Source organism: Mesoplodon densirostris, chromosome 1 (assembly GCF_025265405.1).
Source record: "Mesoplodon densirostris isolate mMesDen1 chromosome 1, mMesDen1 primary haplotype, whole genome shotgun sequence".
NCBI lineage: Eukaryota > Metazoa > Chordata > Mammalia > Artiodactyla > Ziphiidae > Mesoplodon > Mesoplodon densirostris.
Genome location: NC_082661.1, coordinates 36,598,265 through 36,618,120, shown reverse-complemented (window position 1 = coordinate 36,618,120; position 19,856 = coordinate 36,598,265). Strand labels below are relative to the sequence as shown.

General features: G+C 34.4%; 1 protein-coding gene across 5 annotated transcripts in view; it reads left to right on the top strand.

The window, feature by feature from the left end:
• Positions 1–19,856, top strand: part of HECTD2 (HECT domain E3 ubiquitin protein ligase 2) — an 87,498-nt gene that overhangs the window by 49,483 nt on the left and 18,159 nt on the right. For all 5 annotated transcript variants that reach the window (XM_060102058.1, XM_060102082.1, XM_060102092.1 and 2 more), the window contains 9 exons: positions 2,175–2,239; positions 4,477–4,522; positions 6,260–6,369; positions 7,791–7,939; positions 8,515–8,638; positions 11,251–11,347; positions 14,623–14,730; positions 15,805–15,937; positions 16,830–16,918. In XM_060102058.1, coding sequence (XP_059958041.1) covers positions 2,175–2,239; positions 4,477–4,522; positions 6,260–6,369; positions 7,791–7,939; positions 8,515–8,638; positions 11,251–11,347; positions 14,623–14,730; positions 15,805–15,937; positions 16,830–16,918 — 921 coding nt within the window. The remainder of the gene's footprint in view (positions 1–2,174; positions 2,240–4,476; positions 4,523–6,259; positions 6,370–7,790; positions 7,940–8,514; positions 8,639–11,250; positions 11,348–14,622; positions 14,731–15,804; positions 15,938–16,829; positions 16,919–19,856) is intronic.

Genomic DNA, 19,856 nt, shown 5'->3' with positions numbered 1-19,856 from the left:
AGTATATTATGGAACAGAGCTAAACATACTTCTGTAGATTGGATGTGGGACTTGAGGGAAGAAGGAAACTGAGTGGATGGTATTGCCATTTAATTAGATGGATAGGGCTCAGCCATCAGCAGAGAGAAAAAAGGTGTTTCAAGGAGGTAATAATCTTGTCAAATGCTGCTGAGAGATTTAGTAAGATTTGGACAGAGAATTGAGCACTGTCTTTGATAAGGTGAATAATTGATGACTGACTAATAAGAGCCGTTTCCGTGAAGTTGTGGAAACAAAGCCTACTTGGAATGGGTTGAAGGGACCATGAGAGGAGAGTAAGTAGGGATAGTGAATACGGACAGCTCTTGGAGAGTTTTGCTGTGAAGGGAAGCAGAGAAATGAAGGGTTAGCTGAAAGAGTACATGGGTCCAAATGAAAGGTTTTTAGCATGAGCAATATATTAGCCAGGGTCCTGGCAGGAAACAGATGACACACTCTAACTGGTAACCTGGAGAGGACTGTTTACAAAAGTGTTAGCAGAACAAGGGAGGCCCTCAGGAGTAGTACAGTAGAGTGAATCTGGAGATGAGCTGTCGGGGAGAGGGCTGCCTTACAGGAGATGAGGGGCATAGCCAGCCCATGGTGACCTTGCAGGGAGGGCGTTGAGGGAATAAATACCCCAACTTTCCTCTCTGCCCTCTTCTGTCAGTGTTCCCTATGGCTGAATCCAACCAGAAGGCAAAAAAAGGCAAAGGAGTCTGGTTGATGTAGTCCTTAGTAGTCAGCCTCTTAGGGCATAGACCAGGGTGGAGCAGAGTGAAAATGCAGAGACACATCCGTGCAGATGGTATTAGGATGTAGTGTTCTACTGATGGGAACAACCTAGTAGTGTGGGAGAAATGGATGATATGGGGGAGATAGAAGAAAACTGAATAACCAGGTCCTTGACAAGGTGAGAGAGGATGGAGCATAGGGCTCAAGTGAGGGGGTTGGGCTTGGTCAGTTGTAGTGCAGGTAAATGATTAGAATAATAGTGGCAAGATGAATCTGTTCTCATTTGGGTGCATCTGTTTTCTCTCTAAAGTGTGTGGCAAGATCAAAGCTGAGAGTGATGATGGGAAGGAGGTGTTGGAGGTTTGAGGAATGAGAAAAAGCTTTGAAATAGTTGTCATGGAGACCAGGGAAGTAGATGAACTAGGGAAATGTTGAAAGACTGTCAGTGGTGTTGAGTGTCCTTTTGAGATTTGTGACATAAACTCAGTGTGTCTAGTCAGCACATTTGTGTGATTTTTCTCCTGCAGGCTTCCATTGCTCTGGGGCGCTGTTTGCCTTCTGGGTGTGAAGGGTCACTGCAAGCAGAGGAGGAGAAAGGAATGATGTATTAAATAAGTATATTAAGAAAGGTGCTAGGCTGAATGAGTGCTGACAGACATGTCTTAGAAGTGATGATTGTGTTTTTTTTTAAATAAATCCATGATATACGCTTGTTTTCTTGACGTTTGCCCCTTTCATATAACAACATGACAGAGAAATTTTAATGACTGTTTGGAGCTTCTAGTTAATGAAGGTTTTAGTCATTACTTCTTATAAGCTAAAAGCACCATCTAGATGTGTTTTCATTAATTCTTATGGGACATGTTTGGTAGTAATTAAGTTTTTTTAGTATTTGAATTATTAAACTATAAAAAATGTTATTTAGTACCTTTTTCAGATCCTATAACAAAAAATCTTTATCTTGTTATTTTTTTTATTGAACATAATTTGGTTGTACTTAATAATGAATTGTGGGCTTAAGTGCTAATTATAACATGGTATTGGTAGGACTAAATATGTCCAAAATATATGCAGTCATTTATATTGTTAAACATGCTATTCTTAGATTTATGTTCATGATTTTATCCTGTCAATCCAGAGAAAGTGAAATTGTTTTTCTTTTTCTGTTTTCACTGTTATATAAAACTGATGGTAGTCATCAAACAGCCACCATGTATATTTGTGCAGGTTGTACAGTGCACATCCCAGGGAGCATTCTCATTATAATCTCTCAGATGTGAAATTGAGACTACCATTAAGTGGTAGTCCTTGGTCATCAAGTCTGGTTTTAGCTATTGAAACAGATCTGTAAATATAATTAACATATAAAAGTCACCTAAATAGCTAATCCTAATTATTTCATGATTTTCTTTTGCCTACAGCCTCAAGACATTCAGAAGACAGTATTAAAGGGAATCATTAACAGCCTGTTACGAGAATGGAAAGGGTAACTGAAACTAATATTTGGCTAATCAGTATAGATGGTTAATATACACAGCTCATCCATCTTTAATATATACGTATGTGTTTTACTCTCAGAAAAGATTTTAGTTGCTACAATAAAAACATAGATCAGAATGAAATTATAAACCATTTATAACAAAGCTTTTTAACTTGAGACTTATGACTTCTCAGGACGGTCCACAGGTGAGCTTCAGAGGATCTGTGAATTCTTTAAAACTGTATATAAGATTTGTCATGTACAGATATATGTGCTTTACAAAAATAGGATGGGTAGTTAAATCAGTCACCTAGAATGAAATAATATGGGCGTTAAATTTAGCCTTGGGCTTTCTGGTAGCAGAGCAAAATTTTTCTCATTTCTAATATAAGGAAAGTAAATTTAGCTACTGAAATATTTTTTCCTGGAACTAAATATTGAATTGTTACGTAAGGAATGATGTACATTGTAATTGATAATGTTTTGAACTGTGAATATGCAGAACACAAAAATATACTTTTAAAAGCACATATGATTTAAATTGGTGTTACTTAACATTATAATTTAAATGATAGCTTCTATTAAAGACAAATAATACCATTAAATTATAATTTAAATGTTTAAATTTAGCACAATTTGAAAATACCAAACTAGAGTTCTTAAATATAATGTTAAATGTACCCTATCTATTTTAATAACATTGTTCCAATTTTCAAAGAAACTTGTGGTTTTTATAGAAAATTGAGAAAAGTCAAGGTAGTATAAAAAAGTAAAAATGTAACATTTTGCAGTTTTTTTCTAGTCATCTTTTTAAAACAATTGAAATCATACTGTATTTTTCATGTGATTTTTAACTTAACAGTATTTTCCTAGTTTATCATTCTAGTAATACTTTTGCATTTTCCTTGAATTTTATGTTTCTGGTTGAATACATAATGCTTCATTGAAAATGAAGGGGAAAATTTGGAATGTAAAATGAACACTTAGGAGAGTGGGGAAGTCCAGTGGTCCAAAACTGCTGGGACCTCAGTTCCCTCCAAGCATGCTCACACAGCTTTCTAACCGCTGCTCCTCAAATGTGTGCCGGAGACAGATTAAAATAATTTGATGCAACTTACTTATCAAAGGATCATGTGGTCTTTACCCCCAAAATCTTGTTTTATTTTGGATTTATAATAATGACAACAAGATCTACAGTTTATTGACTGTTTACTATGGGCTAGGCACCTTTCAAACAATTTTGCATGTATTTCTCATTGAATCTTCACTACAATCCTGTGAAATAGATAATATGATTAGTTTCATTTCACACTTGAGGAAACTAATTTACAGAGAAGTAAATTGCCCAAGTTAACACAGTAAGTGCCTGAGTCAGAATTAGAACCCAGGCTGTCTGGCAAAAGAACCTATGGGGCTTCCCTGGTGGCGCAGTGGTTGAGAGTCCACCTGCCAATGTGGGGGACACGGGTTCGTGCCCCAGTCCAGGAAGATCCCACATGCCGTGGAGTGGCTGGGCCCGTGAGCCATGGCCGCTGAGCCTGCGCATCCGGAACCTGTGCTCCGCAACGGGAGAGGCCACAGCAGTGAGAGGCCCACGTACTGCAAAAAAAAAAAAAAGAGAGAGAGAGAGAGAGAGCCTGTGATCTTAACTACAATTTCTGTACCCAGAACTGTATACTGTACTAAAATACTAGTGCATAGAACAGGAAAATGGAAGTTTTCATGGCACAGCTATAAAATGGGGGAAAAAAAAAAACGGACTCTCCTATCACCAGGAATTTTAATATTTATGAATTGCTTTGGGCTTTTTAAAATGTTTTCAAATATAATTTCTAAAACAAAACAGTAGTCCTATTGAGAAAATAATCTGACAATTATGTAGAATAGTATAGAAAGAAATAGTTTAGATTTTATTTAAACCTAAATAATTTAAATCATTATTCAGTCAAGATAATTCTTCCACAGAGAAATATTACTACTAATTTAAAAATTATATATATACATTTGTATATATATCAATTTCAAAATGTAATACATATGTTATATATTTATATTTCAGATGATGTGGCTTTATGTCTTGTAAAGATCATCTAGTACACTTGGGCAATGATTTATGTTTTCAGGTTTAAGTCTAGTTTTTGGCTTTTATCAAGTCAATTCTCACAGAAACATTGAGAATTTTTTATTAGATACTATAAGATTAAACATTCAACTCTAATCAATTACAATTATTTCTGTTTCAGTCCACGAACAAAAGATGATCTTAGAGCATATTTTATACTTTTACAGGTAAGAAAGCAAAAACATAGTTGAAGTGTGTAATTCATATCTCAATCTATGCATGTGTAAGTGAAATGATATCAAATACTAAGTATTATTTTGAGCAACATTTTGGATACTTTTTTAGATTATAATTACTTATAACCAGAGAATTAAAGTTATAACAAATAAACAGTGGAAGGCTAAATTATCTCCAGGATTAATATTTTAACTTGCCTTCCTGCTGTGGGATTCTGGAACAAACAGAATGGAAGCACTTTTCCTCCTCCAGTCAACTTCCTTTCTTGTAACTAGTTTTTTAAGGGACTCTAAAACTTTCTTTTATTTCCCAATTAGTGGGTTTCTAACTTTTCTGTGTATTTTCAATAAATGTTTAAACTAGAATTCTAATGGAAAAATCAAAGTGGTTGTTTATATTTGCTAAAGCAAATATGATTAACTTTTTCCTCTTGAGAGACACAGATTCATTGATACAAAAAAAAAAATAAGGTCCAAACAAATGAAAAGCAATTTTAGTTTTTATAATTTTTTGAGAAGTATGTTATTCTCATAGCTAGTATACTATGTTTGTATTATTCTTTACAATTTACCAAAGGTGTTCATATAAATGATTAGCTCATTTAAAGATAAGAAAAAGTTATAATAAATAAGATAGGATGTTTAGTTCAATATTATGTCCAATAAAAGGAAATATGGAAGATAGGGGTAGAAGAAGGAGAAGAGAGGAAACAAAAACAGGGGAAATAGATAAGTGGTAATTGAGGGATGTAAGGAGAGGAAGGGAAGTAAAGAGGTAAGAGGAGAAAGACAAAACTAGAAAAAAGAGGAAATATACCTGGAGAATAGTAAAAGCTAGAAAGTGACAACATGAAGCTCAAATTTTTAAGTGAGTGTATTGGTCAGCAGTAAGCTCTGCTCATGACATCTTGTTCTTATGAGCTATCACTTGATGAGTTTATCATCTGGGGTCACTCCCTCATTTTGAACCATCCTGACCATAAGTCAGTTTTGAAAAACACATGGTGCTCTTTTATTTTTTACAATTTTCGTTTATTGTTCAATAGTACTCATTTTTCCCATGGAGCTCTGAAATGTACACTGTGATGGAGTTTTAGATTTTGGAAATATAACTAGAGGTTTTGCTTGGTTTACAAGCTCTACTCTAATGCTTAAAAGTTCTCTGAAGCTATTATGTGGTTCTCCCCTTGTTCTTTGTGAAATATGCAAATAACTCATTTCACAATGGCAAAATTTCATTACCAGCTTTTATTTTTCTAGCATTCTCTCTCCCCCTTTTTTAATCAAGGAAGAACCAGGTTTTTGTTTAGTTGGATAGTAGTAATTGCCACCATTTATACCAGGCAGTGAGCTACGTGCTTTACATACAGTTTTTTTTAATACTCAAAACAACCTCCAAGATAGATACTATCATTCCCATTTTTCAGATGAGGAAGTTGAGAATCAAAGTTTAAGGAACATTCTTAAGGGCATATAGTAGTAAGTGGTAGAATTAGCCCTCAGACCCAGATCTGTCTTAATTCCAAAGCCACTGGACCATAGTGGAAATCCAAGTCTCTGTTAATTAAATAATTAAACAAATAGATTCTTGTTTTCAAGGATTTCACCTAGTATTTCATAATCTCAAATTTAGTTTTCTGAATTTGCCACTTAGCTCATTAAGCATAGTGTCTTTCCTTTTACATGTTAACAAAATTTTAACGCAATTATCTTTAATATCTTTTTCAGAATCCTCAATTTAATAACACATCTACATATGTCATCTATGCTCACTTGCTACGACAGATAGCTACCTTAGTGGAAGCTGACCATCATTTCCTAGTTCACTGGTTTAAAAAGTAAATTATTCTATGATATTAAGAACTTTTATAATCTTAAAGTTTTAAGTTTGTTAGTAACTTTATAAGAAAATATATTAAATGTTTTCAGGTCTTGAGAAATGATACTTATAATTCACAGTGCTTCAGAAGCCAATTATAAGCATATTCTTTAGTACTACATAGAGGATACATTAAAGATCTGTTTTGTATGTAAGTAATCATTTTGCTTGTGCCAGCTGTTGTTGAGATTTCTTTCCACTGCTTTTGCATTTTATACAGCACATTCCTATCATTGATTTTTCATATATCTCAAAGATGGTGACTGGATTTGCTCATACATTACTATTTTAATTTGTGTCTTTTTATTTCCTATCAATAAATTTTACCATTATTTACACAATGCCTTTTCCTTACCTAAAAAATCATTGTAAAACATACTAGCCATCAATATCAATTTATAAAAGTACAGTACTTTTTTTACACAGAAAAATACTTACATTAACAATTACTTTTCCCCATGACTAATAAAAGTTAAAGAAGCTAAATATTCCCAAAATTAATTTTAAATACGGTCAATTCTTATTATTAACAATAGTTATGTTCTATAAAGCTACTGGGAACACTGAATTGGTGAACAGTGAAATACAGGGTTAGCTTCCTGCGAGCCTTTGGTCACAACATTTTTATCAACCAATCAGTACATAACCTTGCTTTATCTGTATTTCTATTTAAAGACACCTATTTGATATAAATTTTTGTTTTATTAACATTGAACTCACGGCCAACAGCACCATAACTCATGTCTGAGCAAATTTCATCTGACACAAGTACCTTCTCCATAAGGCACATCACATCCTTCTTTACTTAGGAACACTAGACAGAACTTTAGCACTATAGTTAAGGGCCATTTTAAAACAGCAGAATCGCTAACAAAAAGCACAAGAATTTGAAAAACATGACCCTAAGTAGACTGCATAAAGGACACTTGTTTGCAGTATGAGAGCTAAAACAAGAAGGCAGAGCGTGGCCTTGTTCAGCCTCGGCATAAGCAACTCCCATTTTTTGCCACTCTTTGCACAGCCATGAAATGACCACGAAAGCGCCACAATTATTGATTTGGGGATCAGAATTAAATTGTAGGGAATGGGTGAATTTGCAAATACAAAGTCTGCGAATGAGGATTGACTGAATACTAAAAGCCTTAAAAGTGAAATGTTTAATGCTAACTTTATAGTAATTTTGGTGTTTATTTCTTATTTAAGAAATGAAATTCGAGGTAAGATTTTGCATCTTTTCAAATTTTTGGCAATTTAAGAAATAGAATTGGGGGGAATAGTCTAAAATTTTATGTATAAAGGATGAACTTTGATCTCTAACAAATATATTGCCAAAGTAGAAAATGTGAATTTTGATTGGAATTATTTCAAAATCTTTACCAGATTATCCCAGAAGAGGTTCAAACAATTGGTAGAGAGATTGCTGCAGTTTATTTCTTTACGCCTGTTTCCTGCAAAGCCTGAAGAATTTCCACCTATATCAAAGTGTTCCTGGTGGATCCCATCAGCATCTAAAGTGTTGGCTTTACTTAGTAGGTTTTATTATTCAATCATCTTTACTTTTCTTTTGTTAAATATAAGGACATTTCCATAAGGATCTCAAAATACTATAGAAGCATTCTTACATCTTAAACCATTCCTTTGAGGAGAAGAGTTGTAGTGATTTATTTTCTATTTTGCTAATGGATTTCACAATTAATATATAAGCATGAAAAAGCTTTATGCATTTTATTGGACAATATTCTGTTTTATGGCTCTCAACTGCATATGACCTGCTACATAGTGATTCCTAAGAATACAAGAACTTCCATTCATTCCTGCAGCCCCCTAGAACACCCTGATGGGGAAATAGGATGCGTAGCTGGCCAGCTGCGTACTCCCTTTACTATAATCCCCACGATTCAAGTTTTTTTTTTTTTAAAGCAAGAAATTATTGGCTTCATTTTGACCACAATTTTAAAACTACCTTTTCGTTTGGCACTACAATTGCTTAAAGTAGGAATTTCTAGATAAAGCTTTCTGGTGGGCATTAAAGTGTTCTTCTTCTTATTAGAATGAATCATGTACATGTTAGGAAAGATCATTATGTTAGAATTTATCTTTACAGATACTGCAAACAATTTGGTTCATCCTCCCCTTATTCCTTATACTGATTTCTATAATTCTACATTGGATCATATTGATCTCATGGAAGAATACCACACCTGGCAGAGCTTTGGAAATTCTCACAGGTATGATCAAAAGCTCATCTGATTACTCACCTAAATAAAATGCTATTCAAAATAATGACTGGCTTTTAAGTTTGTGTAAATAAATTTAAATATACACATACCTTTGCATATAAACTTATAAATGTAGTTTAGATATCCAGCCTTGAAATATCATTATATTTCTTAAAGCATTTTCTTTTTCTATTACATTTTGAATTTATAGTTATGTTAATATGGTTTTGGCTCGATTAGTAGCATCTTTTTAAGAAGGGAAAAGTTCTATCTTGGTATGCAGTTTCTTATATCTTCTTATTCTATGTGCCGTCACCTAGCACAGAGGTCAACAAACTTTTTCTGCAAAGTACAGGATTATAAATGTTTCTGGCTCTTTGGGCTATACAGTCTCTGGTCTACCATTATAACACGAAAAACAGCCTTAGAAAATATGTAATTGAAGGGGTGTGTCTGTGTCCCAAAAGCTTTATTCACAAGCCTAGGTTGTAGGCTATATTTGTCCCATGGGCCATAGTGTGCCGCTGCCTGATCTAACACAGTGATCACACGTGTGTGCACATACACACATACATTCACTCTTTTTCTCCCTTTTTCTGTGGATGAAGCGTTTGTCCTTTATACACAGTATTAAAAGAATGGATGTTACAGAGAAATGGCTTTACTAGAAATGATTTATTACAGTAGTATAATAGATTTCGGAAACACTTGGCCGAATTCTTTATTACCCTGCACCTTATATTCACACTTACATTTTGGATTAAACCAGCAAGACTATCCCAGACTTAATTTATTCCCAGACCACAAGATATCCTGCAGAATGCATTATTCTAAAGGAGACTGACTAAGAAATAGGATGTGGATATAAGTAATCTAAAACCCCAGGTTACTTCATAAATTGGTTCAAGCTCCCAGGGACCCTTTCTACCAGAATTGGCCTAAAACATAGACTAGCTTTCTGGACGTATCTCTGTCCACACCTGAACTAAGAATTCCGTTTCTGGGGACCTTGGTCAGTCTGATGGATATTTTCTTGACAAAGTTTATCTTACACTTTAATGTAATTGTAATGTTGTAGACAAAACCACAATACAGTTCCGAGAGTTATTTTGCATATTTCAGTGACATCTTTTAAAAATGCAGAGCTCCTCTAAACACTGTGCCATAGCATTGTTGTACCAAAAATGAGTTAACAGAGGTTTGATTCTATGATCCCTTCAGCCCTTGGGAAGCCACCCTGGACCTAGAGGGGGACCGGAGCCCCAGGGCAAGTCACATGTCTGGCCATGGGCAGCCTCATCTGTTTATCTCAGTGTGTCATACACATAGTATGGTTTGTCTATGTGCCGTGACTGGGGAAAGGCTGAGACACACCGTTTTAAAGTACATAAGACCAACATTATCCTACTAAGTTCATTGCACTTTTTTTTTTTTTTTTTTGCGGTACGCGGGCCTCTCACCGCTGCGGCCTCTCCCGTCGTGGAGCACAGGCTCCAGACGCGCAGGCTCAGCGGCCATGGCCCACGGGCCCAGCCGCTCCGCGGCATGTGGGATCCTCCCGGACCGGGGCACGAACCCGTGTCCCCTGCATCGGCAGGCGGACTCTCAACCACTGCGCCACCAGGGAAGCCCTGCACTTCTTTTTATTTCCAAATTTCTAGTTAGCACTTAGTGATTCAAAATTATTACACATTAATCCTGAACAGTTTTCTTACTGCTTTCTAACAGTTTCATCCCAAGGGGAAAGCCATTTCATTTTCAGTTCACACTAGGGCTATTTCCTTTTTCCTCGTCATCCCTACATTGCACAGTGGTCACAGATGCACTGCTTGACTGTCCTCAGTGCATTCCAACTGTAACTGATGGATGCATTACAGCCACTTCTGGTGGGAGTCTAACTCCTGAAGTGTCATTGCTACGATACTAGTTCTTTCTAAGTGCATTTCTCTGTGTGGTTTGTGGCTCTTTTATATAAATAACATAGAATGAGCTCTGACCCAGGAAAGAAGTTATTTTCATAACTTTTGATCATATGTTGTATTTTTACAAATACATACCATTTCATCTTACTACATCATTAAATACAGTGCTAAAGCAACACACCTTTTTCTAACTTTTATTTTATTGCTCTTAAATTTACTACTTTTCCTACCATAGTTATTGCTACATTTCCCATTTCTGAAGCTCACGCATCAGAAAATATCCATATAGTAATGGATTCTTATATTAATTTCTGCACATGAATTTTCTGTCCTAAATCCTTCATCAGCACTTCTGCCTCCTGGTTCTGCTGTTGCCCATATTTTTCCCAGGTAATGATATACAAGTGACTATCTAAACTGAAATTATTTGTACAAACAATATAAGCAGTTAGCACATATTTCAGAACATTAGGTGTAGCTTCCTCTAGAGAATAAAGGCACTGCACATCTAATAATGAAGCATACTTCGCAGGGCTGTGGGGATTCAAAGAAGTGATGCATATAAAATCATTTTGTGAATGGTAAAACACAATACAAAAGTAATGTTTAATATTGTTAGAAGGGGTACCTTAGATTCCCTTAGTATAATTTTGCTAAAAATACACCATTTTGCTTTTTCTGTTTTCACTTGTTGAGCAGGTTTTCCTTCTGTCAGTACCCATTCGTTATTTCTGTAGCTGCAAAAAAAATCATTATTCAAAGAGACTCAGAGCAACAGATGATAAGCATCGCAAGGGTAAGCCAGCTATGAAAACATTTATGCTGACTGTAATCAATATATAGTAAATAATTTAACAAATAAGTCAAATGTCTTGTGAATTGTTCTAGCATAATCAGGAAATGTTAAAAGTAAAATTCATATCATACTCCCTCAAAAAGTACTTAAACCTGTTCATGATATGGGGAAAAGATACCCCTCATCAACTTCTCATTATATTATAAATATAGCATGGAGATTAAATGCCTCTCACAGATCCAAAGTACTCGGAACTTGTTGGACATCATTTTGTAGATAACATCCTCCAGGGTCACTAGCAGAGCACTGGTGAGAAAGAACTACAGTGAGGACAAGGAAAGGAGTGTCCTTAAGAGCAAACTACTCAAACCACTGACACATTTTCTAGATTTTATGAAAGTCAAATAGAAACAACTGAAAAATTAGGAAATGTAACAAAAAGTGTAGTCTTGAAAAACAGAAAATATGTCCAAAGGCGAGAGATGTTTAATGATCCTTAGGGAACCAAAATGCATGGAGGCCCATTGAAACTGGGGTAGTAGTCAGGCTGGCTTTAGACAAATTAATGGAGCAGGATGAAGTTCATCTCTGGGCCTGTCCTGTCCACAGCCTACCATGGTTTCAGCACAGCACAGTAAAGTTAGGTACTTTAATATATATCAGATTGACTGAGCTTTTTTTTTTTAGGTTACAGCTCTAGACTGTACATTTAAATGCTCATATATTTTGAGTATCTGCTTTTGTGACATGATTACTTGCAACTTTAAAACTTAGAGGGAAGGTTTGGCTGTAGTCTTCTTAAAGAGACCCAAGACAGACCCATAGAGTAAAAGGAAATGATTTCTGTGTCTTGTCTAAGAATATAAAAAGAATCCTAATGCATAAATTGTAATACTTCAAAATACGATAAAAATAAGAATTGTTTATTCTTCAGTAATTCACTGAAGGTGAGTATTTTTTCCTGTCACAGAGCAGGACAAAAGATTCGAGTGACTAGTGACATCCCAGAGTCAGTTTACACTGAGTATTGGAATATTACAAGAAATGTTATTGCCTATGTGTACCAAAGGAGTAACATAGCCACATTACCCTGCTGAAAAGTAGATTTCAACAGGTATATTTAGCACAGAATTATTACCTAATCTTGGATAGATATTGGCTCAAAGATTAGTCTACATAGCTTGTCATTTTGACGTTTTCAGTTAGTTGCATTTATGCAATTTCATGTGCCTTTTTAGTGCTTTTTTTTTTAACCTTGGGCTATGATTTTTTTATATTTATAAGGGAAAAATCCGAAGAGCTAGAAGTTTATCTAAGTTCCTCTGAGCAGTCTTCTGCTGTGTCACTTAAAATATTAAATAATCTTCTTTTAACTTTTCTTCCAATTAAAAGGAGAGTGACAGCTGTAGACTGTGTCCCAGGCTATCTTCCACAGGGCATGGGCACAAATGAGTAGCAATTGAAGAGTCAAGTGGCATTATCGGTTATGGGTGTTTCCCAGCATTTTAACTTGTAAACTGCCATACCACTTGGAATTAAGACTGGTAACTATTTTGACACAAGGACAGCCTTATAAGTAGTTAATGCAAGCAAGAGCTTATATAGTATACTTTAAAGTTGCAAAAGAGATTCCCCAGCCTAAAAATAACTTCCTCATCAGACTATGTCTAAAATTCTACCATTGTTGGTTATTTCTTTCATTTGAAACACTTTCTATTCAATATGAATTCCTGATGGGAGGAGTAGCCACTAAGCCTTGTCTTCCATTAGCATCCTAATTTAAATTTGTGTGTTGGATATTTCCAGTGTGACAGCTTCCCAGGAGCTAGACTGGGAATAGAAGAGAGTAAAGGGTTGGAAAACAGGTCCATGACACAGCATACTATCCCGGAAATATAGATCTCTTTGAGTACAAAAGAGAGGACAGAGAAGGAATAAAAACTACTAAAAGCCTTTAGAATTGAATATTGGAGAGATGAGGAAGGGCTCTGAATTAGTGTATTATTATAGTAATCTACAAAATCATGAAATTAGCCTTATGTAGATTTGGGGCATTAAAATTTTACCTAGTAAGCAAATTGCTGCATGTATTTAAAATATCTGAAGTGTTCATCTTTAATCTGTACAATAATTCATTTTCTTTGCTACCAAAGAGGATGAGGTAGTCTGAAAAAGATTTAGATAAATTAAATATACAAGCATGATATTTATATATTCCTTATATTTTTTTTTTTTTTTTTTTTTTTTTTGCTGTATGCGGGCCTCTCACTGCTGTGGCCTCTCCCGTTGCGGAGCACAGGCTCCGGACACACAGGCTCCGCGGCCATGGCTCGCGGGCCCAGCCGCTCCGCGGCATGTGGGATCTTCCGGGATCGGGGCACGAACCCGTGTCCCCTGCATCGGCAGGCAGACTCTCAACCACTGCGCCACCAGGGAAGCCCTCCTTATATTTTTTAAATCATATTTCCATCACTCAAGCATAACTATTGCTAACATTTTAGGAAATTTTCTTTTGATAGTTTTTACCTATATTATCTTTAAAAGGCAGCAGAGTTGAAACAAATTGTATATACAATTTTGTTTCTCCGCTTTTTTTTCAGTTGTATATTCCCTAAACATTTTCCATGTTATTTACATAGTTTTTATGACCATCATTTTTGATAACTGTATTATATTCCATTAGAGAGATACATACTTAAGATATTTCTAAAGTTTTGCTCTTATAGATAATGCTGTGACGAACATCTCACTGTATAAAATATTTTCTGTGTTTAGAATTCCCAGAAGTGGAATTACTGGGACAAAGGATATGAACATTGTTAATGGTTTCTGAAATATGTTGAAAATTACTTTCTGAAAGTAGACTAATTGTGCTTTTAGAGTAAATCCAGTATCTAAAAAAGCTTAAGCCAAGTTTATCGTCAGAAATATATACCTTGTTTCCAATGTTCCCGCTTTGTTTGTATTTACTAAACAGAAAACTTTGCTATTTAAGAGATGAGACATATGGAAACAGTAATGCAACATTATTTTACTAAAGAAGATGAATTACTTTAGGTCCTCCATTTTGGATCCCCTTCGGTTATCATTGTCCCCAAATGAAATAATTGTAGGGCATTATCATAAATCAAAATTTGTATAATTGAGTTTATGAAATTGTTTATGAGAGATGGCAAAGAGAAGAATATAAGTGATTTTTACTAAAGTGTTTAAATGTTTTAAATGAGATTATAGTTTAAGTATAAATGAAAATGTTTGCTTTCTTTTTTAATTAGCAAAGTCTGGTGGATAAAGTATCTCGAAGACAGAGACCTGATATGAATATGTTATTTCTAAATATGAAAGTAAGACGGACACATCTGGTCAGCGATTCTCTTGATGAGGTATTGATCATTTATTCCAGAATAGTATTATTTGATTAAAGCTTTAAATAAATTTGATAATATGGCTTATTACTAAAATCTTAGTAAGCTATCTTTTGTTTCTGTATGCCAGTAGTGTGCTTGCTTATATATATATATATATATATATATATATATATATATATATATATATGTTTTTTTTTTTTTGCGGTACGCAGGCCTCTCACTGTTATGGCCTCTGCCGTTGCGGAGCACAGGCTCCGGACATGCAGGCTCAGCGGCCATGGCTCACGGGCCTAGCCACTCCGAGGCATGTGGGATCTTCCCAGACCGGGGCATGAACCCATGTCCCCTGCATCGGCAGGCAGACTCTCAACCACTGCGCCACCAGGGAAGCCCTGCTTGCTTATATTTTGATACCATAGTTAAAAACAGTTCTGTATTCACAATTAAGCCTTATGTTCATTTTTATATGTTTATTAGTGGCTTGTTAAATCTTCAGAAAAGAATTTCATATAGAACACTTAAATGTATGTTTCTGAATATATAATTTAGATTCTAGACCACCTTTGTTAACTGGTTGGGTGTGTAACAAGTCATTTTAAATTCTCCAGACCTCAGATTACTCATCTAGAAGTCTGATCTACAAGGATACCTTGGGTCTATTTAGGGTCAAACATACTTTGATTGTATGTATATGTATTGTAGAGCTTCATGCATGTACAGTTCTTTAGCCAGATCTTCATGTGGCTATTATAAGATAATATTTGATTTAGTTATGTGATTTTTTAAAGTTTAGCGTTGAAGACAAGTTAAAAGGCAATGAACTACTTTGTACTGTATTCTGCTAAATTAAAATCTTGGAGACAATATGGTGCTGGGAGACAGTAACCTTGGGCAAGCTACCTGAGCTCTCTAATTCTGTTCCTTGATCTCTATTACCATACCTGACTAATACAGTGTTGGGAGACAGATGGATGGATGGATGGAGTTTTGTGACATTGTAAATAAGATAATACATATTCCAAAATTTAAAAAGTTAATTTCGTTTTTACTTCCCTTTATTCTCCTCTACTTTATAATTTCTTCAAATAGTTAACCCGGAAAAGAGCAGACTTGAAAAAGAAGTTGAAAGTTACGTTTGTAGGGGAAGCTGGTTTGGATATGGGCGGCTTGACTAAAGAATGGTTCCTTCTTCTAATTCGCCAAATTTTTCATCCAGATTATGGTGAGTAGTTAATTTTTATGAAAGTGTTTTCTCCCTAATTGTTAGATTCAAGTAGTCACTCTTATTTTTAATTTATCCTATGATTTTACAGATTTTTTTGTCAACCATAAATGTTGAATGATTTTTTTAAAGACTGTTAGTTACATTTTTTAAACTGACCAAATTGATGAGCATAATATTCATTATCTGACTGGGAATCCTACACAAGATGTATTTGCAAGGAAGTATCCACATGTTTTCTGACTAAGCCAAATGCATGAAAATTTGTCACTGAAATAAAAAGAACATTCGAAATTAAAAAACAGAACTATAGTTTGCTCTTCACTAATATTCAAAGTCTCTTTCATTAAAAAATGAGCCATTTTAATAAATAAGAATCATTAAATAAACCTTTGAAATTTATTTAGATTTTATTTAGAGAAAACACCTATATAATCCTTAGTATCATTAAATGTTTTTCTTCAAAAGAGAGTTTTAAGTGTTTTTCTTATTCTTTATTTTTCTTAATTTGGTATATATGTATATACAGCATCTCTCTGGTAATGGGAAATAAAGATGACAGAGATAAACTGAAATCTCCAGATAATCCTCAAAATTAATTTTGATCATAACTTATAAAGTATAAAACTATAGTTTTTATAAATCAACTGATTAATTTAGTTTCTGTCTTTTTTACCCTGTTTCTACCCTTGGTTCAGGATACCAGTGAACAATAAAGTGCTCTTGCAAATTCGTTGGACATGTATTTGATACATTTTAACATGAAAGGTAGTTTGTAACAGAACTATTGCTGAAATGTTTTGTTTCTAATAGATGAGATGCCATGTACATGTTTACCGCTCTGATTTTTTTAAATCAATCATATTGATGAAATTATGCTTCTATTTTCCAGGCATGTTTACGTATCATAAGGATTCATACTGCCATTGGTTTAGCAGCTTTAAATGTGATAACTATTCTGAATTCCGATTGGTTGGAATTGTATCCTTTAAACTTTCCACTAGGAGGTGCTAGTAGACTAGAGATTTTTAAGAATTTTATCTGAATTTTGGAAACTGTTAATAAGCATTTTATTCAGATTAAACATTCTTGTCAAATTACTAGTAGATTCTTCAGTAATCTTTATTATTTTGTAATATAGCTATGTAATATCAGCAGATTTAGTTAATTGGAAGGAGTGACTGAATTATTCACACTTTTCTCTGAAAACCTTATCTCAGAATAAATATTATTTCCTATTTCATATATAACCTAAATTATCAGAAATTTAAGACATTTTTTAAAAGTCATAGTATCTTTCCTATTCATAATGAACTATTTTTCTGTTAGTTCTTTCACTTTGTGCTTATTTCACCCAGTTTTCTAAACTGAAAGTATGGAAATTAAGTCTAACTCTTAACGTGGCCTGAAATCCTGGGACATTCATAAAAAATTAAAAGTTGAATGGAATGGGAACATTTAAAGCATACAGCATTATTTTATAGTGTCTTTTAAAATTATATAAATTTCTATGCCATCTTCTGATCCCTATCAGCTGTGTTGGAGAGGGCATTCCTGCATTGGGTGGGAGATTGGACAGGATGCCTTCTGCATTCATTTTTAAATTCTAAAAAATATAATTGTGGAAGAAAGGAGGGAAGAATAAATAAATAAGCAAACACTGGGGATACATAGGTTAAAAGAAGGAAGAAAAAACTACCTTTAAGAAGCTTACCATCTAGACAGACAGATGACCACCAATTCAGTCAGTTGTCAGAGTCAAATGACCATTTGGCATTAAGTGCTGAAGAGTTCTGAGAAGGAAACAATTGAGTATATTCCTCCCAAATTTTAAAATGGAACCAATATATTTGATTAACACAGGACTGGAGAGAGTAGGACATAGACCAGGAGAAAGGCTGGGGACAAGTCAGCGTTGTGCTGGCCCTGTTACAAAGCAATGTGGAGGTCCACTTGATGGGAGCAGAGGGCGCTCCGAGAGTTATGGAAGGTGCTGGCAAAATAAGAATTAAGAGCCATCTGATGGAGGGCTTTGAATGTCTGTCTTTCTTGCATTTGTTGGAGTAAATCCTGAAGAATGTATTTGAAAATTGAGAGGCTGGATGGAAGAAAAGGTAGTGAGGAAAACCACACCTTGTGATGGTAAACTTAATCTGAAATTTTGTATGTGTTTTCGTATCTAAAGGTCCAAAGTGCTAAGCCCACAGTAAGGAACGTTTAACAATTATTAGACTCCTGCTTTTACTCTCTTATCTCCAGTAGTCACTTGTTGAATATTTTGACTTCATTGAAGGCCTGAGTCACTGATACTTCTCACCACACTAGGAGCTATTTGAATTTCCTGATAAATATGTTTGTCATTACTTTACATTCTTATCATGGCTTAGATTTGGCTGATACTTTGACTTTCTAATATTTGTAATAAAGTATCAGCTCTTATACACATTTTTAGAGTGGTATATGTAATATTGTGAATTTGCTTTTTGTGTGTGTGTGTTTTTTTTTTTGCAATAGGCATTAGCTTCTATTCAATCATTACCCAAAAGAGCATATTAAGTGTATTTACATGTTGTATATTACAAGTTAAACAATCTAAAATTAAATTATAGCCACTATTATCTCATTATTATGTGTACTTATCTCACACACACAAAAGAAACTATAGAAAGTAAGATTGATGCCCTAAACAGCATGATAATATATACAAAAATGTGGGATGACAGTGGATTGTGATCACGTAAGTGGTTGAGAGATCTGTCAAAGGTGAGGAGAACAAAAAATTGAGAAGTAACAGGTATGATGATTTAGAAAATATAGGTGGTTCCATACATAGTTCCAGTTTCTAAATTTCAGGACCAAAGATATATTGTTCTAGTAGTTCTCACAGTATAGTATTTCTAATATAATTATTTTTAAATATTAAGGCCTTGGAGTTTACAAGAAGTGTTATAGTAAAACCTATAGAAATAATTATAAAATGTTTTGAAGATTGCATGAAGAGCCATAGTCTAACAGTTTTTTAGGAGTAGAATTACCAAAGGGGCACTGGAACTAAGGGTAGGGGTGACATAATATAGTGCAGGGTTTTCAAAGTCTGCTCTGTTTGCACCACATGACACTTCAGTGGCTCCAGCAGAATTCCCACATCCCCACCCCTGCTTCAACCAGAGCAACTTGATTTAGTGCGAAATGCAGCATGATTCTTCTGTGTATGGAAGTGCCCCGAAGCAGATCCTATGAACCTACTTCCTCATCTGTTAAAAACCTTCCTTCAGGATTATAATTTTTTTGTAATTTTTAATGAAAAATGCTTAGAACTTGTCACTATAGTAGATGATCATAAATGGTAACTACACTAGTATCATGCTTATTAATGTTATTGCTATAATCACAATTACAGGCATATATTAGAACTTAATTTCAGTATCTTTACCCTAGAACACATTGCTCAGTCTCTGTTGATATGGTTACCTGTAAAATCACATATCTATTCCTTAAATTATTATTAGCCTTCATTCTGCCTTAGCAAATTAAAATATTGGCTGTCTTCTAATCTTTTAAATTGTTTTCAATAATTTATCCAGCCCATATATTTAGATTTCCTTTTAAATCAATAAAATTTGACTTCCTTAAGCACTTGATATTATAATGTTTATTTGACAGTTGAAATATTATGAAATTTGATCTCAAACACCTTTTTTAGCAAATGGATAAATTACATTCTGCTGTATAACTGATAAACAAAATACAATTGGGCAAACTTTATAAATATAACATTTGTAGCTTTTTAACTTTAACACTTTGAGTAAACTCCAAGTAATAAGTCTTTCAAATATTACTGTGGCAGATTAATTGTCCTATTAACTTATCAGTAGTGCATGTGTATGTAGACGTCTGCGTGTGTGTATCCATAGGCCTA